This window comes from Nothoprocta perdicaria, unplaced genomic scaffold, assembly GCF_003342845.1.
Source record: "Nothoprocta perdicaria isolate Ctin4 unplaced genomic scaffold, notPer1 scaffold_21, whole genome shotgun sequence".
Taxonomy (NCBI): Eukaryota; Metazoa; Chordata; class Aves; order Tinamiformes; family Tinamidae; genus Nothoprocta; species Nothoprocta perdicaria.
In genome coordinates, this window is record NW_020455316.1 from 5,434,133 (window position 1) to 5,461,987 (window position 27,855).

Below are 27,855 nucleotides of genomic sequence, written 5' to 3' on the forward strand. Positions count from 1 at the left end.
TCTCTTTACGGTTTTTGCATGTTTAATTGATCTAAGAAACTTRTATGCTTAAAAATAGAAACACATCTTGACTTTGCGTTTTATCATTGACAAGCTTTATGAGACAGACTTATTTGCATTGCACCTTCCTTTTCTATAGCAGAACTATAGATCATTTTCCCACAGCACATTCTTTCAGCAGCTCGCACCCTTGAGCACAGGTTACACGAATGCACACTGCCATCTAGGCAGGTTGTTGCGAGCAGCACGTATTTTAAAATGAACCATCTTATCTTCACCAGGGAGAAATACTTCTGGTATCCATATGGAGGAAGGAGGATTACTTTTTAYGCTATTAAAAAATCACACATTCCCACTCACTGCAAATGCAAAACCTACTTCCTAACCAGACTGTAGCAGTCATCATTAAGAGCTAATATTTTCTAAATGTGTTTACTGAAACATATGTTATTTCAGTATTTCCATATATGCAACTCAAATTTAACCTCCACAGTAATAGCTGAGGCCAATTAAAAAGCAAATTTTACATTGGCACTAATGTAATTCTGTTTACTTCATATGCTTTGAAATATAATGCCAGTACATTTTAAAGAAAATTAATAAAATATCCTTTTTCTACAAAAACAAATATTTTTAAAATAGCTTTCTTCATAGAAAAACTAGTTTTCATCAATTATAAAAATATAAAATACATAATATACTAGTTTTCATCAATTATAAAAATATAAAATACATAATATAGAGAGACTATTTAAAACAAATTCTATAAATAGCATTTACAGAAGACTCTCTTACAGGCAGAAGATATTTACAGAAGATTTGACAAAGTCATTTTAATTAGAAACACATCAAACAACTTCATTTTCAGTTGTATCAGCACAATATTTCTTCCTTCTCCTTTCACTCCAGCAGGCTAGTGTGGGATTCTGCAGGGAAGGTAGAAATCAATGCAGAATGCTACACAAAATGGTAACAGAACCTGAAAAGACTGTAATTTAGCGCTTCCATTTGTCCATACCCGTTGGACATTGCTTTTTGAATTCAGTTCTGGAGGACAAGCACTATCCCATTCTACAGGCACCAAAGCAGAGGCCAGGACTGCTCCAGAGTCAGCAGAGTAAGAGGAGAGCTGCCCAGGAGTCCTGTGAGCACAGGGCTGTGAGACATGACCCAAAGGACAGAGTTCCTTGGGATTTCAGTGGAAAAGCTCATTGAAAACCCCTAAATCATTGGGATGTTTGATGGAAGGGCACAGAGGGCAACATCCACTGACACTCGGAAGGAAATTCTCCTCCTCAGCTTCTCCTTGGCTGCTTCAGCCACATCTCAGGAACTGCCCTGAATAGGTTTGTTTAGGAAGGACTTTCTCCTGATTAAAAGTGGAAATGTGGTTATCTGGCTGCAGACATATTTTTACTGCACATAATAAGGAGTAACAGATTTTTAGCATGACATTCATTTGTACAGAGAGAGAGGCAAACACAGAAACCAGAAACTGCTGAATTCACATTTCATTTACACATTGGACAAATGGGCAGAATTGGTACCAATGGTACTGTCTGTGCTGGAAGAAGATCCAGCCCTTTGAGCAGTCCTGGAAKGCAGGACAAGGTATGACAGCTTTCACAGCAAGGATCCTTGCTCTGTCCTTGATTTGTCATATGGAAAAGGAGGACGTTATTGAAAATTAAGCAGACATCTCTATTTAGTTCCAAAGCTCTCAATTTAAAAGACTAGAATCATTTTTGTACTTCAGGATAGTCAGTGTACTTTCTGTTAGCACAGGAAAAATAAATACGCTCACATTTAGCTTTATTATAGCAATACAATGCTACCAGAAAGACTATGTCCTCATCAACAGAAAATGGCATGTGTACTATTTCTTCTCCCACCACTGACATGGTTATGGCAGAGTACTGTTACCTTTCTTTGGACAAGTCAGTACATTTTATTTAACTGTTCAGCAGCAGATATCCCATATCTAAAGGAAAAAATCATTAAACAATAATACTGCAGTAAATGTAGCAATGGAGACTATCATCTAAAGCACTTTTTAAYCTCTTCCTAAGAAGTATGTTAAGAGTTTCTGTTTTCCTCAGAGAGGATGAAATCAGTATTTTGGACCTATTTTACATGAAACCATTCAATTCATAAAGACAGGCAACTAATCACACTTGTTAAAGATCTTAGTCAAAAACTAAATTTGGCCAGACACACAAGTTGGCCTTGCTTTATTTTGCTGAAAACATAGTCACATTCAAAGGACTTCTTTGGGTTTTCCTGAAGCAACAATAAAAACAGGACACATCATGTGCATAATTTGTTTTATTGAATAAAATTTTGTTTCTAATATTTACATAGTGAAATTTAGAGGTAATCTAACAAAGCACTGCAAAATGTATAAGGCTCAAATTGAATCTGAAATATTTTTAAATATATCTGAAATTATKGTAGGAATCACTTGTCCATCATTAATGTCATAATTAGTAGAGATTTCAACTTTCTGAAGAATAGTCAGGATGAATATTAAGGATAGTTGACTTCAGTGAAAACTTCTGTGTGCTTTACAAATTCCAAAACCAAAAGCTCTGAGTAAGTATCATGAGTTTTGAAGGCGGCTTCTGTATTTCCCTGTTCTTCTCATCTCTGCAGAAGATGACAACATAAATTACAGACTTTAAAGCTGAAAGTAATACCCACATTTTAAACATGGCAATCTCATCTTTTTAAATTTATAATGTAATCTGTAGAACATAAAAGATAAATATCCTTTTTCAAGTATAAATTAGGATTAAACCCATTTCTAATGAGTGGTGAAAAGTTAGTTCTTAGGCATAATTGACTTGATATTTTCTTCCAGTTTGGCTACTTATCCAGATTTGATATAAACACCACYAATGCCCACTTAATCTCAAAGATGTCTAAACTATAATTTAACAATGTACTTATGTACAAAAAAACTACATTCAAATGCTAAAGCTGCCAAGACAGATACTTAGAAATTAGAAATGCTGCAACTAATGTCTAGTGTCTAGACAACACTAATTATGGCCATTTGCACAGAAACTTTACGATGAAGTGTCGTCCATCCTACTCTGGTATCTTAAGCAAAGGGTGTCATTTCTTTTTTTTTTTTTTCTTTTTTTTTCCCAAAACTTTACTAGATTTACTATCAATCTACCACTGCAGAGAACAGACACCTTGTAAAACAAACAACTGCAATCCCAAAAGTTTTTCTGTTTTTAAGATAGTTTCATTATTATTGACCTTGCATAGATTCACAGCAAGCTRTGATGCAAGACCAAGATCAACAAACAGAGATTTGCAACAATTATCCTAACAGACTAACTCATAGCACTAGGAGACTGTTGTATCTGGACTACCCACTGGCTGTGAATGAGACACAATTCAAGAGCCTTATTTATTTATTTATTGCTATTCAGCAGGGGAAAAAAAGAAGTCAAGAATCAGGAATCTTGCATTCGGTTCAAGCCTCTGGCAGTTGTTTATTCTAGTGGTTACAGACAGCCCATTAGGAACAGCAGTCAGCACAGCCTGAGAGATTTGTGATCCATATGCTGAAAAAAATTAGTTGTTAGTCTCAGGTTAACAAGAAATGATATTGCATAGTCTCTCTCATGCTTTATTTATTGAATTGSTAGAGAAATTGTATTTTCTCCTGTTTCTCAGGAAGTTAAAATTTATGAGGCACTGCCTAGCAAGGACAAAAGAGCACAGACAGTTATTAACCTAAGCATCCAATGGGTTCTTCCTCCTTTCCCAGACAGCATATTGCTTGAAAAAGGGAAGGCATCCCYATTGTTTGCAAGCCTCTCTGAAGTACTGATTTTGTGCAAACTATATTGGATCTTAAAATGTTTCAAATACAAGCTTAAGAAAAAAATATATGTATGTATTATATGAAAATATATATACTATATCCTACTACTAATTAAAATGCCAGCTTTTCCTAAACTTGTAGTATGCTGYATACTTAAATCTTCCAATAAATATATAAAATTAACCCAAGAAAGAAAACTTGAGACTATATGTTTTCCATCTTGACAGCTAAAATTGTTAAGTGCAAAGTGTTCCCTAATGAAGTTACCCAGTGTRATAACTCAGTATTTTTACAGACTAAATTTGTAACTGTAGTGTCTGTATATATACACAAACACAGTCTCGCATAGATGAATTGTCATCTGGTAGGGACAGCTTTAAAATTCAGAATTTGAGAAGAAATCAGGATACAAAATCTGGTAGAAAAAGCTGCAGAAGGTGACAGAAAACCACTCATCCATTTGCCATTTCTGTGTTATAGCTAGTCATAAATATATTTGTGTATCACTAGAATATATGAATGAACATATGAATTATGAAGCGTATTGTCTTTCTTCTTTTTCATCTTTCTTCTTTTCTTTAGTGAACAGCCAGACACCATACCAGCTATCCAGGTACTCTCTAATCATCATGATCTGGTCGCTTCTTTTTTCATTATCTTTCTTTCCTACCACAAAGAATTATCTGGAATACAGCTGCCTACCTGGAAGCTATTTTCCTTGTGGCTAATATAGCTATAAATGATAATCACTRAGAAGCTACTGAAAGGCACAGCTTTTGCTCTTGGCTGTCTCACTGATGAGGTATATGGCTTACATTATTGAACTTTATCTCTGAGCAGGAAAACTATCTGTACCATCAACCTCAAAGTAAGCAACGATCTGTGTGTGAGACACTGACATGGGTTATGGGTTGTCCATCACTGGGACCTCCTTGATTCTCCCTTTTCCCCTCCAGCAGTAGGTCAAGAAGATGCCCTGCTTTCCTAACATCCACAAGACTATGGTTCTGCTCAAATCCACATTACTGTAATACTATTTCTGAAAAAAAGATATYCCTGATTTCCCTATACCCAAGGCAGTTTGAAATACATTACCCTTAGCATTCTGAACCACCCACTAACCTCATCAGTTAATGTTATGCTGAACAACAACAAGAACAAGCCAGTAAGCCAGCCCCTCGGTACACTAAATGGACTTTTAGGTGTTCATAACCTCCTGTGATATTTGTTTCTCCTCGTACATCCCTCACTTTACCATGCTATGCAGGAATGGGGGTTAAACTAAGTCTCTGAACCACCAGATCTCCTCAGCTTGTCTTCCTCTCTTTGAACATAGGAAATAATRTTTTATGTCCAAGAAAGGAACAGACTGCAGAATACTCATCTCAGTAGGCCAGTTCTCAGTAGGCTCAGKAGGCCAACTGAGGGTAGTTCTCTCTCTGATAGAGAAAAGATGTCCAGTTCTCTTAAGGACAGGACCAAGGTACCAAGCTCCAAAGAAATCAGTCTTTAATGTAGTAGAATGCACATAAAAGGCAAAGACTCAGAAAGACAGTATGTACCACATATTCTACAAAACCAGCTACAGAATTCATCAGTTTTGGTACAATAATGRGTAATTCTGGAGAAATACTGTTAAGTGGAAATACGCTACTTCCTAGATACCCTGGTCCCACTTCACTCAACCTTATGTCACCGGAGGAAATAAGGGGCAAAAGGCAGTCCTGAAAGCAAATATGCATATAAACACGACTGAGGTATTCATCACCTCCTATCTCCCACCCAAAAAGTAATTTATAGCTTAACACACAGGTAAAGTGGCCACAAGAGGGCGCCTCTAATATAGGGCACAGCAAAGATCCACCTGGTTTCATGCCACAGGATTCCCCCAATCCAAGGGGATATCGCCCGAAGCACGAGACCCGTCAAGACCTAATCGMCAAAACTATACTATTTAATTCACCTAATTAAAGGAACTATAACATTCAATGTGCTCATATATTTTCTATATGAGGAAATATTTCATATATTTCCTATATTTCCTATATTTCCAGCAAACACAAGTTCTGTAACAGCAACACACAATATCAAGTCCTGGTTTGTCAACATAGAGACTAATGGTCCTTATGTGTGTGCAGAAAGACACTTAGTATTATATGACAACAAAATCAAAGACATGTTTGAGATGTTGTGATTAATATAGACAAGAAACATATATTACTTCACACTCCAGGTGCTTGAGTGGTTCTGCAAACAGAAATATTCAAATGTGTCCAAATTATGTGAAAATTATACAGAAACATGATTTTTATAGTGTTAAATACAAATCTTAAATTTGTATTTGAACAGGACTGTAAGGCTCTACAGATAGTTCATGTATTTTCAATGTACCATATATGTCTGCAATGCAGTGCAATTCAGTACAGGTTGGGACTTACAGCATTACACACCACCAAACAGAATGAGAAATATTCCAAAAACAATAAAAACAAAMMAAMAMAAAAAAAAATACTTTACCTGTGAAGTAACTGTAAGTCTTTTAATATAGGTGAAAAKATATCAATTAAGTATTACTTTCATCTGATCTCATTTCTCAGGATACAAGGTGTTCAGTTTTTGGATTGATTAAGCAAGGTAACTTGCTTAAAAGCTGATTTCAATGGCATTGTTTAAAAGCAGTCCAGCACCTTTAAGACTGAAGACCTGAAGCCATAAGGGGCAATTTTATATATATATACACATATATATATATGTATATATATATATATACACACACACACACACACACACACACATATATAAAAATAGAGAAGTAATATCTGCAAATTTTCTAAATTACTCTGCAGAAAGCTCACAGGCAAACTTGCAGAATAAGACATTTCTTCTCACCTGTATTACTTCTCAGTAATTAATCATTTTTCGAAGAGCATCATAGCATTTCCATTTATCTGGGATGTAGAAAGGCTCAAAGATGTGAGGGAAGGGAGTGTCGTAGCCACATACTCTTGAAATAGGAGCCTCTAAATTCAAAAAGCACTCCTCCTATTAACAGAAATACAGGATAAATGTTAGCAAGGTCATTATTTTCAGAAATCTTGCATCACAAATTGAGTTCTAAAGAACTTTGCCTGAAGGTTCTGGAAATTCAAACTTTCTATTTATATAACAGCATAAGTAGTCCAGACTAGTGCTTCCTTTTGCTCAAAGGTACATATTAAAAGAACAACTTGTATTAATGTTATTTTGATTCTTGACATATGTGCTGCATTTGGTTGTATGCAGGGTATTTTTAGTACATTTGCTATACATCCCAAGCACTACCAAGAAACAAATATTTTAGGAAGAAGAGAGGAAGAATTTCTTTCCTATGCCACCTTTAAACAAACAGGAAAACTACAAAACTTTAAAATTGTGAATTATTTGTTGATTAAATGATCATTAYATTCAAACAGATTTCAACCTTTGGAGTGGAAGGCTGTGAACCTGAACACATATGAATTTGCAAACCTTCAACACTTTTGGGTCAAATCCATGTCCTACAAATATAAACAAAATTTTTGTTCTGTCGAGACCTTATATTTGGCAATGTCCATGAGAGCTGCATTACTCAACCTAACAGGGCACAAAATATTATAAATACACCACAGTAACCTGAGAGTGACCTGTGGGAAGATGCATCAAGTGTTACTAGCTTTAATAACCAAACAAATGATGGGATTTGAATCCTCCTGCTCTCCGAAATAGCAGAGTGAGAGCAGAGACCTTGACACGCAATAACAAATAGACAAAAAATAATTTTGCCAGATCAAAAATGTCAATATCATCTCACTTTTTTCCCGTATCTTTGGTACATATGTTCACTTTCCAGACCAGACAAATGAAAGGACAAAATATGTCTCTCCTCTTGGCCTCTCGTTCATGGACTGCAACGACTAAGACGTGCTGGCCAACTTCCCCTCTCCTTGGCTCAGCAAAATGGAAGGTAAAGTATGAGCAGCCACAGTCCTTTTCCACCATAAAGTCAGACAGCTGTGTTTTTCTGAAGCAAAGTGCTAAGTATTTTCTCAGACTAATGAACTGTTTTGAATGCTAGTTGCCTTACAATCCAGAGCAGCCAAGCTCTCATTCTCTGTGCTATCTATCCATCGTGACATATGGCAACACTGAAGGTACTCATTGCACACTGTGACTATTGCTTTTTTTTCCAGTTACCTCTCCTGTACCGTTTTAAGTGGCATTTTCCTTCAAGGTAAACAGAAGTAAAAAAATTAGKAAGTTTTATGATTGCATATAGTGTTGTAACATTTAATAACTAAATAACCCACCGATACTACAGAGCCTAAATAGCTCTGAAGTACATATATATATGCAAACAGATATTTTTGAGATCCCTCGTCCAGCGCACTATTTGCTTTTTCCTATAAAGTGAAAGATTCACATTAGCACAAAATGTTGGGAAAAAGAGTGTATTAAATCCTCTACTGTTCATGAGATATATAGACTTTCTATTGAGCCAGGTCACGGTGTTGAACCCCAGCTGGCAAGGAGAATATTTTTGTTTCTAATCAGTCCTCACTTTCCATGTTGTGACTGCCAAGTAGGACTATTGTGCTTTGGGACCACCCGATTTTGGCCCGTCTGAACCAAATCTGCACTGCTCCAATTCTACACTGCTCTTCTGGAGTAACTGTCATAGGATCATTTCGTGTCCTAATAGGCTCCAAAAGGGCAGGCTATCCCAAATTAAGTCTGCAGAGCACCTTTGCTACAGCTCCAATGARTATATTCCCTACAACGCTGCCCATACGTTGGGCATCTGTGCAGAGAGCAGACTGCCCCCTCCGTGGGCCAACTGGCAGAGAGCCCACGTTGGCCAACACTGGCAGTTGGACCACTGAAATCCATGGAACAGCGAAATCCTTGAGGGAGACCCTTTGCTTACACTTTGACTGAACTCAGCACAGCATCAACCCCAAATGGCTCTGTCTGTCGTACTGCGTCAAAAATGGAATTTCACTTTGCATTAGCTTGTTTTTTTCCAACAATATTTTTGTGACTTCATCACAGGGTAGCTGCCTCCTCAACATTTAGTCTTCCACACATTTTGCACATCAGAACAAGCTTGTCCTAAGATGCCTTAGGGAGAGACCTGTGCCCTTTTTGTTTTTTTTTTAATCAAACCAGCTGATATATTTGGAAAAAGACATTGCCTGGTTACCAGCTGTGCTTTGGATAAGTGCAGGCATGCATGCAAATCTTTGGTAAGATTGAGGCCTTTGTTTAATTTTTTTCTATAATTTGGTTTGGAGCCGGTTCTGTAATACAACAAATAGGGCTTACCAATTCAAGAGTTTTTAATTTCACTTCTGAAGTTTCTGGAAGAATATATTCAGGTCTATACTTTAAATTCAAATCAAACCAAACATTTTCACAGAGATGCAGGCAGCTGATTGTCTGTGGCATTAATTTAACAACTGCAATCTGAGCAAATGAGATGATATTCCTAATTACATGAAATTACAGCTCAGAAAAATCATACCGTTAGCAAACATTTAAAGYCAATGTAAGATGTTTACATTTAGATATATATTCTGCGGGCATTCTTCAAACTCATCCCCACTCTTGAGCTTGAAGGGGCACCTAGCTTAAGTGATTGCCCACCAAACAGCCTATCTCATACAGATGCTTGTTCACAGCTGCTGTATGCCGTAAAAGAAAGACTGCATGAGAAGCAACAGTTCACCTAATGGCGAATACAATATTGCCATATCTGCTGTTAAAAAAAAAAAAAAAAGGAAAATTTAAATCTTTTTGTAAGTCAAGTAAGTATGGAGGTTTCATGAAAGATAAAATGTTTTAAAATAATTTCTGAAAATCTGTATATAGAAGTCACTTATTTAGTAGAATATTTATGCACTTTGAAAAAACAGTATTTTTTGTAGGTTAAAAATGCTCAGAAAGGAATATATAGAATTAAGAATGAATATATGAAAACTATATTTTTATATATAAAATTTAATTCAAAAATAAAAATTTAATATAAATTTATATATTAAAAAACAACACAAAACAAAAACATTCTTCTTTCCACTGCCTGACTGCAAGGGTCAAATTCTGGCCCCAGTTAACTCAATATGACCTTTGCCAATTACCTTCACTTGCCTGAATTTCACTCAAAGCCTCCCAGGAAATACTTTGTTATATACAGGAAAGGCATTTTAATTGGTCAAATTCTTTAATCTCTACATGTATTGCTTAATACCTGTTCAGGAAGACTTTTCAAAACCACTTAGGAGTATGGATTCCATTAAAAATGTGCTCTGGAAACTCCGGGCAAGCAGTCCAACACCAGCCTCACACATGCAAGACTCCTTGAAATGAAGGCACGAGATTCTTTTGAAGGGATGTGAAAAACAAAGATTTGCTACATGTTGCATGACCATATTTCAAATACATTCCATGGTGCTGCACAGACTCCCAGTATTTCCATAAATGATACTACTCTAGTATGCTAATGTGGAAAACTTTATCCAAGATTTTTTTTTTTGTTAGCATTAGGTTATCATTTAGTTTGTGTATCCTTTACTCTTACCACACAGGCAATCGAATAACGAGATTCAATAGTCTGTACTGACAATCACTGCATTGCTAAATCAGGAGCTGACCTTAAAATATTAACACGTATGAAAAATTCACAATTTATAAATTCAGACATTTATAAAGATATGCAATGGTACAACTACAGATAAAAAAAACAAAGCAAATATATTATTGGAGATTACTGAAAGAAAATTTTGCCCTCCTTTTGCAACTCATAGAAAATTMAAGCAATCTGATATACACTTCAGGAAAGCGCTTTCAGGCATCTGGCCAATAAGCAAATAGTTAAGAGTTTGTTGCTCCAGAGCTTCCTTCCTCTGAAGAGAATCTATATCATTCTGCATTTATTGAAAAAATAAAATTTCCACTATTTCATGTGTTGCTGCAGTAAAATAAAAGCAAGATAAATTCTGAACTGATCGTGGTCCCCTTAAGTGTCCTACTTCGGTTGTACTCTTTTTGCTTCCATATGTTTTGGATCTATTTCGCTTCTCTTAGTGATGTGTTTAGAATCAGCAAAAAAAGGCTGTGTTTACTTTAAAATTCTCCTACTTTGTAGGATACCCCCGAAGCTGATTAAACTTTCCATAAAAACTCCATTATTTCTGTAACATTTTAGGCACTGGTGGTCTCTCCCACATTATTCTTATTTTGTAGCATTATGGATACTAGAGAGAGAGAGGAAGAATTACAATCATATCRCAGGACTAAAAAGTTGTATAAGAACACAAATCGTATCATTACTTTTTCAGTACAGAAATTTATTTTCTGCGAGGTAACAAAAAATATGAAGAGTAATATCAATAGGCAGAGTTTCATGGAAGTTTTAGTATTTCTTTTGGTATTATTACAATAAAAGTGAGAACTTAAGTTAAGATTACATAAGACAAACTATAGGAATAATTTTCATGCAACACTACTTAGTTTTTTAYATGGTTCAACTGCAAAATTTGGATGCAGTAATTGGATGGCTTATTCACACTCGGGAACAAAGAGGCTAGTTGCAAAGGTTTACCCCAGTTGTGAAGTTTCTAAAGGTTATAGTTCTGAATTCCATCTCACCTCTAGACTATAGTATAATAATAATAACAACAATAATAATAACAACAATAATAATAACAATAATAATTTTCCCTAAAGAACCTTTCAGGGACAAGTTCAGAGATTCACTGCTGCTGTCATAAATTTCTATGTGGTTTTAAAAAGTTAGGGAAAATTATCCCATAACACTTTTAAATGAATTTTACATTTATTTTTGCTATTACTTCCCCARATGATTTTCTAATTGTAAGTTTTCTGTTACTGCAAGAATAAGGCAAATCCTATTGCAGATTAATAGTTGGCATCGTGAACTCGTTTATAACTTTTTWAATAAAGCCTTTTAATTTTTTCCATCTGTGTCAAAGTTTTCTACAGAAAATAAATTAGATGAAGAAAGATTTTTCAAAAGCAGCTTTCGAAGTAGGTTAGTTGATAAAACTCTTTTCTTGAAAGGTGGATTTCATGTAATACAAACCAGCAGACAGTRAAAGAGATAACAGGATTTTTCCCTGCTGTTTTCTGTTTATAAAAATTCTCTAATTTGAGCAGTTTCCTTTTCCTTTCAAAAAAAAAAAAAAAAACACCAAGTATTTCCATTTTTCTGTCTCATAGCTGCAGCACAATACCTTCTCTGATCACTGTAAAAACAGAATTTGCTTTGATTTGCACTTATATATTACATAAATAAAATGGTATGCACTGAGCTGCATAAGCACTATACRTCTATGCGATATTTTCAAGCCCTTTTTTTTAGGGGTGCTCAGCAGTAGTCCATTTAAAATACTTTTGCACATCTATTTCTAAATGTTGTAATGGCAACAGGGGAAGGCAGGCAGGGGAATCTATTCTGTATTACTTGTTGGCTTTAACCGTTTAAAAAAAAAGCAATTAATGGTTTTATTTAAAATATTATCTCTATAGAAACTGATTCACATAAAACTATTTAAAGATAAAGTSCAGTATAAAAGAAAAGTATTATACCATAAAATGAACAGGCTTATTGCCTATTAATTCACATGCCTTTTATAGGCTAAAGGAAACATTTAGTTCAGGTATTTTCAATCATGAACATTGAAATCTATTTGCAGTAAATATATATTCTGATCGCAGCACTTTTAGAATCCAGAGATATATAAGTTTATGCAATATTCATTTTAAAAAGTAATACTCTTTTAAAAATATTTTCTGTAATGACTAAGCCAACTTTTGAAAATTAATCTATGAATTATTACACTATCACACCTTTCTCAAAAAAACACAAAGTTTGATATACGAATTCTCTGTAAAAATATCTTTTCCAGAAATGAAACTCTATGTGCTTTATAACTGCTCTTTTCATCCAAATAGAAATATAAACGATTTATGGGGTTACTAAATAATACATATTTCTTTTATAGCTGACACGCACACGTTTTTAGAAAATGTATTTCTATACCATATATTTAAAAGGTTTCCCAATAATAAGCCAAAGGAATTTGAACAAAGACACACTACAATTGTGATCAAGACAAACTGAAAATAATAAAAGTTAAGGTAATGCAGGCAATATAAAAGGTAAGAATACAAATATTCCTATGTCATAAATAAAGCGCTGCCTTTTCAAAACTGCTTTTTTTTTCAGGCAGGATAGAATTTGTGATGGTATAGCCATAATTGCATTCCCATAAGATGATGTTAGGTCACTATAGTAACTTTCGTCGGCTACACATCAGCAGCGGCCTTGCAATGCTAATACTCTTAAATAAAAGCTCTTTTTCTGTTGCATGGAAGTAAAAATTCACAACTTGTTTAAAGGATTAAATGAAAAAAAAAGGTATCCAGAACAACCCGTATGCTAGTGTTAAATAATTCTTGATACTTAGGTAATATTTGTTGCTGATATGAAGTCCATGTTTTGCTCCTGGCATATCACTAGTTAATGGACACTGAAAGGATGTTTTAATTTATGTCACTGAAAAATGTGTATGTTGCACATTTTTCCAGACCACTTGCAATTTTTTTTACACTACTAAATAACTAATTTGCTCCGTTAAGCTCATTACTTCCATGTCACAGAAAAGAATGTGCATAAYTACATGAGTATATCAAATGAAGTAATACATTTTTCTTTGTGTCCTTTGTGCTGTCTTCATCATCRCTGGCACCTCTGGCAGTTACAAACATCCTGAAACAGGATCTGACCAGATATTCAGCATGGGTTTCTCTTTCTGAACTGGATTTGTTTTTTAAAATATACATATATTCTTTTGTTAAAGTCATACCTTTTTATTCCACTTGCCCTAAAATGAATTGCTTACAAGCAAAACAATATTACAGCTTAAGAAATATTCTCCAGAAATTAAAAGCTTGTGCAATTACTAAAAGGAAGAACAAACCAACTACTTCAGTATTTTGTGGATGACAGGAGACACCAAGTGTTCATCTATCTTAGATTTTACACAGGGTCTCATCACTAGTGAATTTCCTAACAATCCTGTTCTRCACAGAAGACTCAAATATGGACTCAAAGTATTATTCTTTTATTACTGTTGTTTATTATTATTGTTTCACATCTCTTCTGAGCTTCATTTGTTGCATTGCTTGAGACAACACCAATTGTCCTAGAGAAAGGATGYGTGATGCAGCAAGTTCCCATTCATAAATTGGTTTGAAGATCGTGGGGAATTTTGGCTAGGTTCACAAGTGACCAGTCTTTCRTAACACAATGCAAGACTGATGCCATTTTTAAGTGTCTGTTCATTAAATTTACAATAGAATCACTCCAACATCCATGGCAACTTCATTAACTTGCAGCTGTTGGGTAAGAGCATTGGTCAGTGACCATAAAAATTAGTTGTTTTGTAGTAGAGCCCTACACCAAGAATCCACATAGCATTCCCAAAGTCTTCATACAAAGAAAATTAACAAACTTTTGTTAAGTAACTTCTCCTTCCCACAAAAGGACACAAACAAATAGATCGTAATTTTCATTCCTTCCCATTCTATACTGTGTGTTTTACATTAAAAGGCTGAGCCTTTCCACAAAAATGTTGCACAATTTAAATGCAAGGAGGAGGAGCCCAAGACTAGAATTGAATTACATTAACTCAAAATGCTACCTTGATAGAAATCAAGTTCTTTACAGTATTTTATCATTTGTGTTGGTTAGAGCATGACATGTAACAGCAAATGCTACTCTTTCTCCACAGAATCAATGCAGTGAGACAGCTCAGGAGGATGTGGTGAGACTCCCAGACTGCCAACACATGCTAGTGTCTTCAACGAACCAAARCAATGATTTCAGTAAGGGGAATTCTTTGAAACTTAACTGTGATCCACTTGAGGACCACTTACCAGGTTTTCTCCACAAAGCCTAGAAATACTGTTTTTTTTCCTAGGTATTTACTACTCTACAATTTTTTAAAATGGAAGCAATCTAAAACTCCCACAAATCATATGTTCTATACATTTTATATCCAAAAGTATCAYAGAATTCTTGTAATAGAAACTATATATTCTGTAAAGCAGTAACTAACTTCTGCTCCCTGCAAATTATCTTCTTAATAATAAGTTCCAAGCTTATCCTGCATGTTCTTACAATCAGTAATAATTCTGAACATTAGTAAAATTTAGCTTGTCCTTAAGTGCACTGATATCTATAACGACTTCCAAAGTGCAAGAGTACCTGAAGAAACTCACTTTAGTTAGTGAGTTGGTGTTACTAACTCATCTGTTTAGCCAGTGACCCTGCTGTTACACATGCATTAATACTGACAAACAACAAGCAGGCTTGAAACAAGTCTCCATAAAATTATTTATACGTGAAAATGTTTGCAAATCAGAAGTCTTTTTCTTCATGAATGAACCATATAGTAAGCATTTGTAGCGCTTTTCTTATGAGGATTATCCACCTTTTAATTTTATTTTTCACCTTTAAATCGCAAAACTAGGAATATTAGTATCATCAGATTTTATACTTTCAGATCAGCATCTGTCACCCATCATTATCATCATTTATTCAAATGTTTTGCCAAAACATCTCCTTGTTAAGGCTCAGTATGCCAGAAATAACTGGAAAGATTTGCTGTTAAGAGCTTTAATTGCCAATAAATGAGATTTTTATTTTCACAGCTGTTTAGGTAGTTCAGATATTCTTGCARAGACAGCCATGTAAATCTACATATTTTGCACAATAAAACCCTCATAAGAGTACTCCATTCAACACACACTAAGGAAATGTAATTTCAATTACTGCTATAAAATAACGTAAGACAAGATATTTCCCATTTTATACCGAAGCATTGGCATTTTTCTGACAACATAGTGAAAAACTTCCTGTCGTTCCCACTGACTGTCACTGAACATACCACTGTTGCAAAACTGGAGTTTCACCRATCAACCAGGGAGATCCAGGTACAAACGAAATGCTCCAGATCATCTATACAAAGGTTAGAAATTATCTAGAATTTTTCCACATCATTTTTTAATGTATGATCTTTGCAAAATGAACCCTTAACAGGGAAAATTAAGACACTTCAAACAGATGTCTAAGGAATTTTACAATATATTCTTTACCTCAAACTGCTCCTTTTCTTACATATTTAATTTACAGGAACCTACTTGCTGATTCAGTCCTTCAGTCAGAAGTACTGYAGTACAAAGCTTGAGCTGATACTAAATATCCTCTTATATAACAACTAAAGTAGCTGTTAGAATAAAAATCACCTCTTTCAATCTTCTAGTCAAGTTTCCTTTGGAAACACATTTAAAAAGCTGAATGTAGAGAAATGCACAGAAATTTTATGGAAAGCCTCTTCTGTAGAAAAACACTCAGAACCACTGAATACTCTGTACCAAAGGCTCAGGTTCTGGGTACCGAAAATGTTCAAAATTTTCTATCAAATTAAACACAGCTTTTCTTCCTTCCTAAAGAAATGTATGTTCTTGATAGTTTTAAATCTATCTTCACCACAATTCCTATATTATTGCTTGCACAAATTGGTTATATAGCAATTCCACTGCTAAAAGAAGAAGAAGAAAAAAAGTATTAATCTCCTTACAGTTACCATTCATAAAGAAAACCTCCACGGTAAAAATGAAATTAATTTATTATTAACTTTTTCATTCATAAAAAGTTAACACAGCTGTTTTATCTTTGGGAGAAATTAACTATAAATGAAATATTTTTCCTTTTTTAAATGTTTAATAAAGCCATCAAAATCTCTCTTATCTAACAAATGATTCTAAAAGTGAAGGTTATGGATAATATATTTCAAAGTCACTGACATTTTAATTTTATTTTATCTGAAAATTAACAATTCAAAATTCAAAACTTGATTTTGAGGGATTAATGAGCTAAATGAATAAAAAGAAGTGTGTGGGAACTGTGCAGTACCCAACAGTATCATTTAAGAACATAAACACATACATAATTTTTTTTTTAAAACAACAGAGAGATGTGTTAGCAAGGGTTAACTTTTTATTCCAAGAACCCTGCTTAAGTTTTCATTGGATTAAGCCCAAGTATTTAACTTGGTCTACATTTTGGAACTGGCTGTTTAAATTTCATACTTGAAACGATGACCTGAAATTTATTTATACATTAAATTACAGAATTTTATTTTTTCGCTCCATTAATGAAACTTTCTATTTATGGCCAAAACCATAAATCTTTTATATAGCCTAATCTACCTCTTCCACCACCAACATTTGCAATTGTATAAAGAATTTCTAAATGAATATACTGATTAAAGAATTGAAATATCTACACAGCTACTGTAACTAATATGAAGCAGCTGGCATCATTTTTTTTTTTCTTTCAGTGGTATCAAGTATCATTTAAACTACACTTGCCATATATTTGAAGGAATGAAATTTTAAAATAAGCTAATGCTAATATTTAAAAAAATAAATTGCAATTGACCGCAAGCTGTGATTTTTTTTTCTCTATATCACTGTTAAATTGTTTTCCTCATTAATTAGGAAAATTAGGAGTAAATTAGGAGGTTCTTTCTCAACATATTCAGTAAATAACATTCTTGCTGAGATTAATCCTTCATCACATGCGTCTTTCTACATGAATGGATATGGCTAGTTAATGATTTTTAATATCACAAATATCAAATGTACAGGAAAAATGAGAATTATTTTACTATTTAAAAGTCTAATCCTGTGTAGCTAACCAATAAAAAATGATAGTCTGCTTCCCTTGGAAAAAAAGAAAATCCATGTGTTGCATTAAAGCAGAATTCTTTAAGACTCAAGAAAGTCTCTATTAATTCCTTTTTTCAATATTTAAAATACTTTTTGAAATTCACCAGCTTCTCGTTTCACCTAATCTTCAAGTACTATAATTATACGGTAGCAAAAGCTCTAACCACTTACAATCACAGAGATTGTGATATATGATATATAACAGGCAACATAAAGAGAGAAAACCAAAAAGTAGGATTTTGTGGAAGTCTCAACCTTTATTTAGGTTCATTTCCTCTGCTGGTGGCCAAAACCACTGTTGTTATGCTCAGAATTCCTGTCATATAAAGTCAGCACCAATGGCAGAAGTCAAGGATTAGGTGCATTGATATTGATTTTCTCTTCCAGCTGTGCAACCACAAAACAAAAACACATTTTTAAACAATGGTTATCCATTCTGGGAAATTCCTGCTTCCACCAGCCCATGTGTCTGAATTCCTCTCCATAAATCAGACCACCAGGCTATGTCCAGCTAAACAGTTTTTCTTTCCAGAACTTCTGAGAAAGCAAAAAAACCTCAGTTCTGGAGGCGATCTCCGATCACAAGTCCAGTCTTCACTATCAGAGAAAGCCAGTTCTAACATGAATCCATCATGTTTCACAGTAAAGGCAGTTACTTTTTCTTTTTTTTTTTTCCCCTGCTTCCTTTTCTTTATTTTAAGCCCCAGTTCTTCAGCTTTACAGGTGATCTAGAASTTCTCTTGGGGTAATAACACTTTTTCTAACTTGGAGCCTTGATTCATTCATTCATTGGTTCCCCATACTACTTTAATTAAAAGCAGCTTCCCTGCGCTTACCTTTTCTCATCTACCCAGCAGACTTATGAACAGGACTTACATTCTCTAGCCTTCTTTCTAGTAGGGGAAACACAGCAAGCACTGTTAAGCTGTTGTCATAAAATAGGCTCTCTGCATACCTTTAACGTCCTAGCAGCTCCTCTCTGACATAATCTGCTTTCAATTCTTGTTTCTAAAAACTAGTTTATATACAACATTGTACATGACATCCTGCGCATACCTTCAAAACCAAAATGAATGTACTTGCTTATTTCTGTTGTATGGCTAACTACAGTTTGTATGCTGAAATTGCACTTGCCTTTCTATTGCAGCTGCACTRTGTTGGTGGGATGCGTGTGAGCAGAAGACAACTGATGTGTTAATTCTTTCCCTTCTGCTGAGCTATGGCTATCAGCTTACACACACAAAAGAAGTTAATTAGTCCACTGCTATAGAACCTTGCACCTTATACAATTAGATCGTATTTTATTTCTCCTCCTGAATGCTCAGGACCATCCAGCTTCATTACAACATTCTAATTTCTAGTCTATTAACAACAGGCCAACATTAAGATTGAAAAATTCTGACAAATTATATTTCCTGTAAATATTAAACTGAAGAAAGTGTTGAAACTTAAACCAGGTCACAAGCAAGTCTGCTAACTGCAACTCYTGCAACTTGGTAACTGTTTAATCTGCTGCAACTTCTTCACAAGACAGCAGTTCATTATATATTTTGCAGTTCTGCTTTTAGGATTTTGTAATAGTGACATCTCATCTGGTTAGTCTGGCACAAGATACATCTGCTGTAGAAACCCTTGCAAAATATGAAGTTTAAGAAAATGTCACCTGACAACAACTTATACCAGTTTAAAGCAACTGAATAAAACAAGTATTTTATACTCATAGGAGGGAATTCAGAGTCATGATGTGGGGATATCAGTGTTAAAAATAGAAGCAAGTAAAAAAAAAATTCTCCCTTTGATGACTACAGTATTTCGAGATTTTGTATGTCAGTTGATAAAAATATAATCATTAACAAAATTGTGGGCTTAGAAGCCCTCAAAAACTGCAGCGATGAGTTTATACCAGCAAAGAGACAGTTTGAAGCATCTGACATTGCCCTTTCTCTTGCTCAAGAAAAGAAACATGTTCTCAAATATCTTTTTTTTTGTGGTTAGTAAAGAAAAAAAAAAAAGAAAACACAGAAATAAAGCTCACATGTTACACATTATGCTCATGGTTTTGTATCCTCTATGAATTCAGGAATACTCCAGAAATTATGGGTTTTGTTGGCTGCATAGTTTCCTATCTGCTGTAAAATCATTATTATTCTGAACACTCTACAGAAATAGAGGTATAAGCAGCTTTCTCTGAACAGTATATAATTCTTCAAGATACTTGTACTTATTTTAGTGGTCACCACAAAGTATATAGAAAAAGAAAAGCTTAACGTTTTGTGGCTAATAAACAACTACAGACTAGAAGACCCCCTGATCAGACAAAGCAATGACTGAGGCTTACTGTGGTGTGGTGAACACAGCATGCTGAAACTCACTGCTTTGCAGTTTTCTTAGCACATAAAATGGTTTCCAATAACCTCACATCTAAGGATTTCTTCCTTATTTGACACAACTTTTCTAAATGACTGCTTGCAATCCTGAAACAGATGTTTTCGTGTTTCCTTCTTTCTGCTTTATTTCCCCCACTTCCAAATGGGAATATGAAATATGTTTAACTACTCTTCTCATTTGGTGCAGTGAAATTTTGAAATTTCATGTTTTGTTCCTTAAAATATTTTTTTWAAAAAAAGGATTACRACTTTTTTGTTGTTTGTTTGTTACTTCACTATATGATATTTTCCTTTTGGGTAGAATATTTCAGATAGTTTTGATTAAGCAAATTGCAGAATTACTATGGCAATGGACAGCTAATAAATCTGAAATAACAATGCAGTGACTGATCACACTACAAAGCATCTGAACATCTTTAAGGTTGTTAATCTCAATTGCAGTGTAGCTGCTTACCTACTTAGTAATGTGGGCATTRGTAGAAGAGAATCTGAATGTGTCCAGCTATTTATGCATTTGAAAGAGAAGATAGTTACCTAGAGACACTTTCAGAAGGATATTTAGTTCTCAAATACTACTAAAGTTAAAAAAAAAATCTTTCCATACTTGGAAGACATTTAAGCTTAGTATTAACATAACTTCAGATAATTTTTGGATTAATTCTGAATCATTAGGTAAACAAAATCAGATCCTGCCATGTCACCGCATAGAGTGTCTTCACCCACTGCAACCCTTAATTTTAAAACAGAGTTTGAACAGGGCTATCTCAACACAGAAGGTATTCCATAAACAGAATTTTTTCATCCTAGAAACAAAGGGTTTCCTTTTAGCAGGACTATCAAACTGTCCAAATTTATGGTCACGTTCACTTTCAACTGGGACTGCCCAGGCTGGAGACCATTTCAGCCAACACTGCTTCTGGGCAATAACTCTCATTTTCTGCAAACTTGCAGCTGGCATCCAATGTAACCCAACAGAAATGAACCTCTACTAAATATAGAAAAAGGAGACACCATTCACACACCAACCTTATCTTTTGAACTCAAGGGCGTCAAATAATTGTAGTTGGTACAAATGCTCACAGCAAATTTCACCAAATTTATCTGAAAGCCATTTAGTACCAGACTGGAGCAGTACCTGGCAGGAATGTCTATTAACAACAGCAAAAGGGACAATTTCATTTTAAAGACTGTGTTTAATACTCTTTTCTGGCCTTATCCATTGTGGAAAGCAATATAAATTTGTTTGGAAGTAAAATACCAATAGGACAAAGTTTTTATGTGTTTTCAGTACAGAGATGGTGAAAGGTCTTCAGCTCTTTCAAGCTTCTTGAAAAACTACTGAAAATCTATTCACATCACCTTTAAAGGTGAATGAAAATTTGTAGGCAATCAAAAGCATTATAGATTAAAAGAAAGTGTCATTAGCTGTCGTAAAAATTTCTGGAGGAGTTCCTACAAAATGATGTCTGCATGGCACCAGGTTAATCTACCTGCTTCTCAAATGAGGCTTCCAATGGAAATTAACATTTCCTAGGAACCTTTCAGGAAGACAAGATGTTTTAGCCTTTTATCAATAACAAATGTGTGCACATACCGTAAACTGATAGGAAAGATGTCTATAATAAGAGACACTGTTCCACACTCATAACCCTGTGCCTTTCTAAACACGTAAGTAATTTTGTTTGCAATAGACAGAAACAGCTGTTTCCCTCTAGCAGCTCAAAACCCCACAGGAAAATCTGAGAAGTTCAGATCTTCCTACTCAAAGCTAAATCAGAACTATTCTATTATGTTTACACACACAGAAAAAAAAGTGGGATATTCTTAATCTTTGGAAGGATGGCAACATACACATTTAGTTACTTAATCCTATGTTCTTCATATATATATATATATAAGAAATCCTTTGTTAATATCCTGTATATAGACAGTAATTAAATACCTAAAGATTAGAGGATTGAAATGAAATTAGATTTCTCAATTTTAGCTTAACTGAACAGTACACCTCTCTAAAGAGAAGCCATTAAAATGGTCTCTGAAATGCAACATTGATGATGTAATTTTAGTTTCGAATAACTCTGAATTACTCTGTTATTTACTAGGTTTCTGGCTCATCTGAAGCATTCTAAAAACATTCTAAAGTTAAATTGCTTCTCTGAAGCATTCTGAATAAATGGTGACAAATTGTTGACTCAGTATAAAACAGTATATGCAGTTGCAAATGATATTTTCAGAGACATTTTCTTTCACTTCTGCCATTTGGGACCTAATATATCATAACTCCATCAACATTTACTAGCATATAATTGCATGAATTCCCTTGACACCAATATATAAAGATATTGACTCAGGCATATACATGTGAGTTTGATYTTGACACCTTTAATATACACGAGTAGTCTGCGTTAATCTTCTATGTTTGAAATTTCATGTTCTTGGCCAAAGACAACTCATTCTCTCTCTCTCTGTGCCTGTCATTATTCAACACAGAGTTCACAAAGGCCACGGGCCACTGACACACTCGAGCACTGTCTTGTCTAAGGCAGCCTCTGCCTTCTTGAGGACCCTTTCTATTATCAGCTTAGGAAATGCTTCCAAAACATGGCTGATTTTGCACCGCAGCTGAACTAGTGAACCTTGCAAGCCCTGGTACCTGGGGAAATACCCCTGGTTTGACTGACTTAAGAACTATCCAGTGTTTCTAGAGCCAGTTAAAATTGCCTCCTGGGATGGATGTGATTGGCAGTCTTTCAGATGGTCACTCTTGGACCAGGTCAGCACAAGTAAAATGGCCTCAAACACAGAAAGGCTGTCTATACCTAAGCTCCTCGTTTCCAAACCCTTGAAGGACACCTGATATTTCAGCAAGAACTATAATTGCCAAGGAATTTTGAGTGCACTTGACTGTATGCTCACTGGGCCAGGTGACCTGGACCAATACCGTAAGGGAAAATATAGATTATATTGCTAATGATAATTGATAGCGGATAACTAGGTGTATAGGTAGGTGGAAATGGGAATCTGAAGGAAGTCCAAAATTGAATTTTGTAGCTCTCAAGCAGAAGCCCCACTACTTCACAGCTGCATCTGGTAGAGGAAGATAGTAAATCTTGCTTTACATATGGACTAAACCAAGCATCACATCCCACATCTTACAGTTATTGAAAAGAGAGGAGACAGAACTAGGAGGCTCAGAATTAGGAGGCTGAAAACATGCACATAAATGCATATTTCTGCACATAAATGGGGAAAAGCTGGGGTTTTTGGGGGTGCCAGCAAGAAGAGCTGATGTCAAAAGAAGGTGACATTCCTGGCTGAAGGAAACATCATGGAGATCTGAGATGAAGCCCTGGAAATGTTCAGGGACCATCTAATGGTCCCATGCTAATRAAGGAGACTGCTAATTGTGGGCAGCTACACAGCACAGGACAATACAAATTTTTGCCCAAGTATCCTAGATCTCCCTGCAGGGAAAGAAAAATAGGACCTAGTGAACATAGTGATGTGTGGGCAGCAAGTGAGAAAAGCCAGCAGAATAAAAGCTCAAATCTTGCTGGTTCTTATACAAACCCCACTATGCAGACCCGCTACGGTTTCTCATTCAGTCTCTCTTACTCATGATACCTCTTCACTGAGGTTTCCTTTTCTCCCTACAGTGGAAGCACAGTGAGTCATAGACACAATGTGAGAAACCTCTGGAAAGTTGACCTCATCTTCATACTTTCACAGTGAGTTCACAACTGGTATTTTATTGGTAGATAATGTAAATAAAACACATTTAAGTTATCTCAGGTTTTACTACCAGAAAGTCCAAAGCTATGTGATAGAACTATTAACTTCTGGTCTAGAACCACAGGTTTCAGGCACAAATGGAAGAATAAAATCAGATCAAGAGAAAAGAAAAACAGCAACATTCTGGAAACTCCAATTCACAAAGGTCTCAGAGATCCTGGGGAAATATTATAYAAATTCCTCAATTTCAGAGTGCCTGGTATATCTATATTTCACTGGTAAAATTGTGCAGACTCCTAAAGATCTGCTTTTGTGCTAGGAACCGCTTCCACCTTAGTGCTCTCTTGCTCTCAGGTGATTCTGCTCAGACCCAGCAATGCAGCTGTTCTGCAGACCGGATCTCTGGAGAAATCCAATAAAGGTGCTGAATTCCAAGCAAAACACTGAATAATCACCAGAAAGYAGCTTACATACACCTTCATTCATGGTTTCTATCTACCTAAAGTCCCATTTTTGAAATACTCACATGAATACAAATAAAGGGTACACAGCCAACTGCCTCCTTAGAAAGCAGTTTCACACCCACCACCTGCCTCTCTTACTTGGTTGCTAAAAAATGGGATAAAAACAGAGTGAGGAGCATGTCCCCCATGACACCCTGAGGAGCAGTGCCATCCCTAGAAGCAGAGAGCACAGGTATGACCCTGCTACCTAACATCTGGGAGCTCATCCAGGAGATGGGAGCGCCCAAACTCCAGTTCCTCCTCGTTCCTCCTTTGCATTTTGCCCAGTGACTGTGAAAGTAAAATAGGGAAATAGATCAAGGAAGAGATTCAAACACTAAATCAATAATGTCATGCTTTTGTCAGAAATTCCATCTGGAAAAGGAGAATTACTCCCGGGTGAAGTGCCTGTTAGAAGTGCAAAAAGATCTGACACTGGCATTTGGATAAAAATAATGTGCAGCCAGTCCTAATGGCCAGTCCCATGGATGAAAGGGTTGCATATGATTAGCTTCCTGCATGACTGAAAAGGTAGGCTCACTAAACACCAGCAGCTCCCAAATTCTGGAACTGGATAGTCATTTCTCCTCCTAGTCTTCTGCATTTTTGTATTCATCTCTCTGCTTCTTTCCCTACCATTATTCCCTTGGGTGTTGTCCCGACACATTCAAGTACAAGAGCTCTGTCCATCTTTCACAGTTCACCCTAAATAAAATATTGAGACTATGTAAGGCAAAGAGACAGATACCTTACATTTCTACACTTGAGTAATTCACAGATGAAATGTGATGCTGGTTTCTCTTGAATAACACCAGTCAATGCTAGCCACCCAAGGGGCCTTCCAGGATTTAGTTACAGAAACTTGGGCTTGCAGATAACTTTTTTTCTGCAACAATGCTGAACAGTATAAATTTGGCTGCATTCAGAGCAGCAGCCAATCTTAAAGTATTTAGGATTCATTCATTTCAGGCGTCCAACAAAAGCATGGAGYTTTTACATTATAATGCAGGATTTTTTTTTTTTGAGTTTTTGCAGGAACACAATCTGAGTTGTCCTTGGACTCATAAACCCCAAAGCTGTTTCGTGTAGCTTTCTGGATTTCAGTGTTACTAATATTTCTGCTTCCCTGCTGGGATATCTTAGGTCTGAGGTTTCATGATTCAAGGCAATTATATCATAAAAATTGAACGTTAAAACAACTCATTTACACGTATATTTATATTACTCCAAAGATTTTGTACTTTGAGATCAGATTGTAAAGCAAACTGAACTACACTGTGTTCCAGTTTCGGCTGACAGGCAATTCATATTCAGTAAATAATTGCTCTGAAACAAGATGACTGCAATTCATTTTACAGTTTGTGTGTTTTTATAATTATAATACTATTTCCTAATATATTTTCTACCCTGAATTAATTACATTATTTGGCTAAAACAGAATGCAGCCCAAGAACTTTCCATCGTATTACTCAAAACTGTTCCTGACTATAAAAACTCTATGCTATAAGTAGCTGTTATTAGGATTTTTTTAATTTAATTATAAAAAATAAAACTAAACTTTCAGATAACATCATTTTTATACTTTAAAATAATTTTTAAATAATGGAAACTTAGATTTCAGACATGAATATACCAATCAGTAGGTTTTTCTTATCCTGAAGCATTTTTTTCTAAATAGCTAATGCTGTTCCTAATAATGTCATTTAGTATTTTATCTAGTCTTCAAAATTAATTTTAATAAACTATAGAAAATAATGATAAACAAGTTAATTTTGCAAAGAAAAAAAGAATAAGTTTTTGAAATCGACCATAAAAAGGAAATCTCATGCTATAAAATAAGTATATAAATGCCTTTCAAATTTTAAAGCCGTAATGCGACTACAAACTCACGCACGTGAAAGCAATCAACTCAAATCATCTTCTGCTATGTTTATAGAAAACAAAGTTTTAAAAATACTGCTTATTTGAAATCATACAGCTTTTCAAACATGGTATTGTATACTTAAAAGAAAATTAGAAGTAATTTATGACTTTTAAATACCAAGCTAGGTAAGGAAAAGAAATATACCTTCAAAGCTAATAAGAAAAGTATACTTTTTCTGCTATATATATTTTTAAATTATTGTTATTAATATTTATATAGAAGGAAACCTTAAATTAATATTTACAAATTACCATTCTGAATTTTCTCCTATGAAAACAAAAGGGTTTGCTCTAAAATATCAAAAGGTTAATGTTTCAGGACGATTAAGACGTCCAGCACCGTGAGCTGTGGAGCACTTTCAGTTTTTACTTACAGCTCTCACACACCTCAGACGAGAGCAACAAACAACACACAGAAATAAGTGTTCAGAAATTTCTGGCAATTGGAAAAAGTCCATGAGAGGCTGGCACTTAATGATTTTGTCCGAGGTGGGATAATCTCTTTGTGAAACTTGGATAATATCGGATACAACTTTTGTTGCAGTCTCAAATTGAAACAGATTTAGTTTTACGATGTTACGCGGTGGTTAAAAACCAGCACTACAGAACCAGCTAGCGAAACAACGCAGTAAATATTCTTATTTTTACACATCAAACATATCACAGACTACTAATGTGTATAGTTGTGGCAAACATTTGTTTTTTTGTGGAGCACTGCAGCGTTCAGGTAGGACTCACTTCAGATATTTGGCCATACAATATGACGGTCATCCACATTATCAAATATGAGTATCTACATGTTATCCGGTCTAAAATCATAAAAGCCAATTACTGCAGCTAACAACTGGGTCTGGTTTATACTTCATGTAGCTCAAAGGATTCTATAGGGAAACCAGCCTGCTTTGAGTGCTGGTCTGGAAGTAATCACCTGCCAGAATGACGATAACTTGTTCTAATCAGTGCATGTTCTCTCCAGTGAAATCCATTCGGCATGTCCTGCTCCCCTTCTGCCTTTAATTTCAAGTAGCAAGTATGGATTCTAGAGGTTAAGCAAGTCTTAAACTCAAAACGTTCACAAGAATTACAAATGTCTTCTCCACACTTTGATGATAACTCAAGGTAAGCGGTAGGCCGGACTAACCCAGCTGAAATCCAGGTTTCAATGAGGCTTCCAGGGAAGGAAGGGGAAGGCAGGGCAAGGGTTTTTGCAAACCTAAAAGCCACCTCTGTTGCCTGCTCCTGTATTCTGTGTAGATTTGTATAAATGTATAAAGGCACTGTATAAATTTGCATTATTTATGAACCAAGAGACAAGTGTCAGAAACCACGTCCGAACATTACCGAAAAGAATTTCAAAATGCACTTTGGAAGGCAAAATATTTCTGTCAACAAGTTGTCTAAATCAGCCCATTAGGGTGGGCAGTGTCTTTCAGTCGGCTATTTTAGAGCAGGCATCTGCTTTAAACTAGTTATCTAAAATCCTGAAGTTTGTGAGAAGAGACAGGCACCTTCAAAGGGCCGTTCAGTGCCCTGGAAAATCTCCTTGATGGGGATTTCCCTGTTTTTCAAGTGTAGAGGGAGCTTAAAGCAGCAAACTTCATAGCCCCTTCAGTTAATCTAGTCTAGGCAATTGTCA

General features: G+C 35.3%; 1 protein-coding gene across 4 annotated transcripts in view; it reads right to left on the reverse strand.

Moving 5' to 3' along the window:
- Nucleotides 1-1,604: 1,604 nt before the first annotated feature.
- BCKDHB (branched chain keto acid dehydrogenase E1 subunit beta) overlaps nt 1,605-27,855 on the reverse strand; it is a 113,843-nt gene continuing 87,592 nt past the window's right edge. Inside the window, exons 10-11 of one of the 4 annotated variants that reach the window (XM_026038435.1) lie at nt 6,731-6,883; nt 1,605-2,646 (exon numbers count right to left, since the gene is read on the reverse strand). In XM_026038435.1, the coding sequence (XP_025894220.1) occupies nt 6,743-6,883 (141 nt within the window). In that variant the 3' untranslated portion in view covers nt 1,605-2,646; nt 6,731-6,742. Of the gene's footprint in view, nt 2,647-2,926; nt 3,579-6,503; nt 6,545-6,730; nt 6,884-10,103; nt 10,213-27,855 lie in introns of those variants that run through there. The other 3 variants (XM_026038431.1, XM_026038432.1, XM_026038433.1) reach the window with 3 other exon arrangements.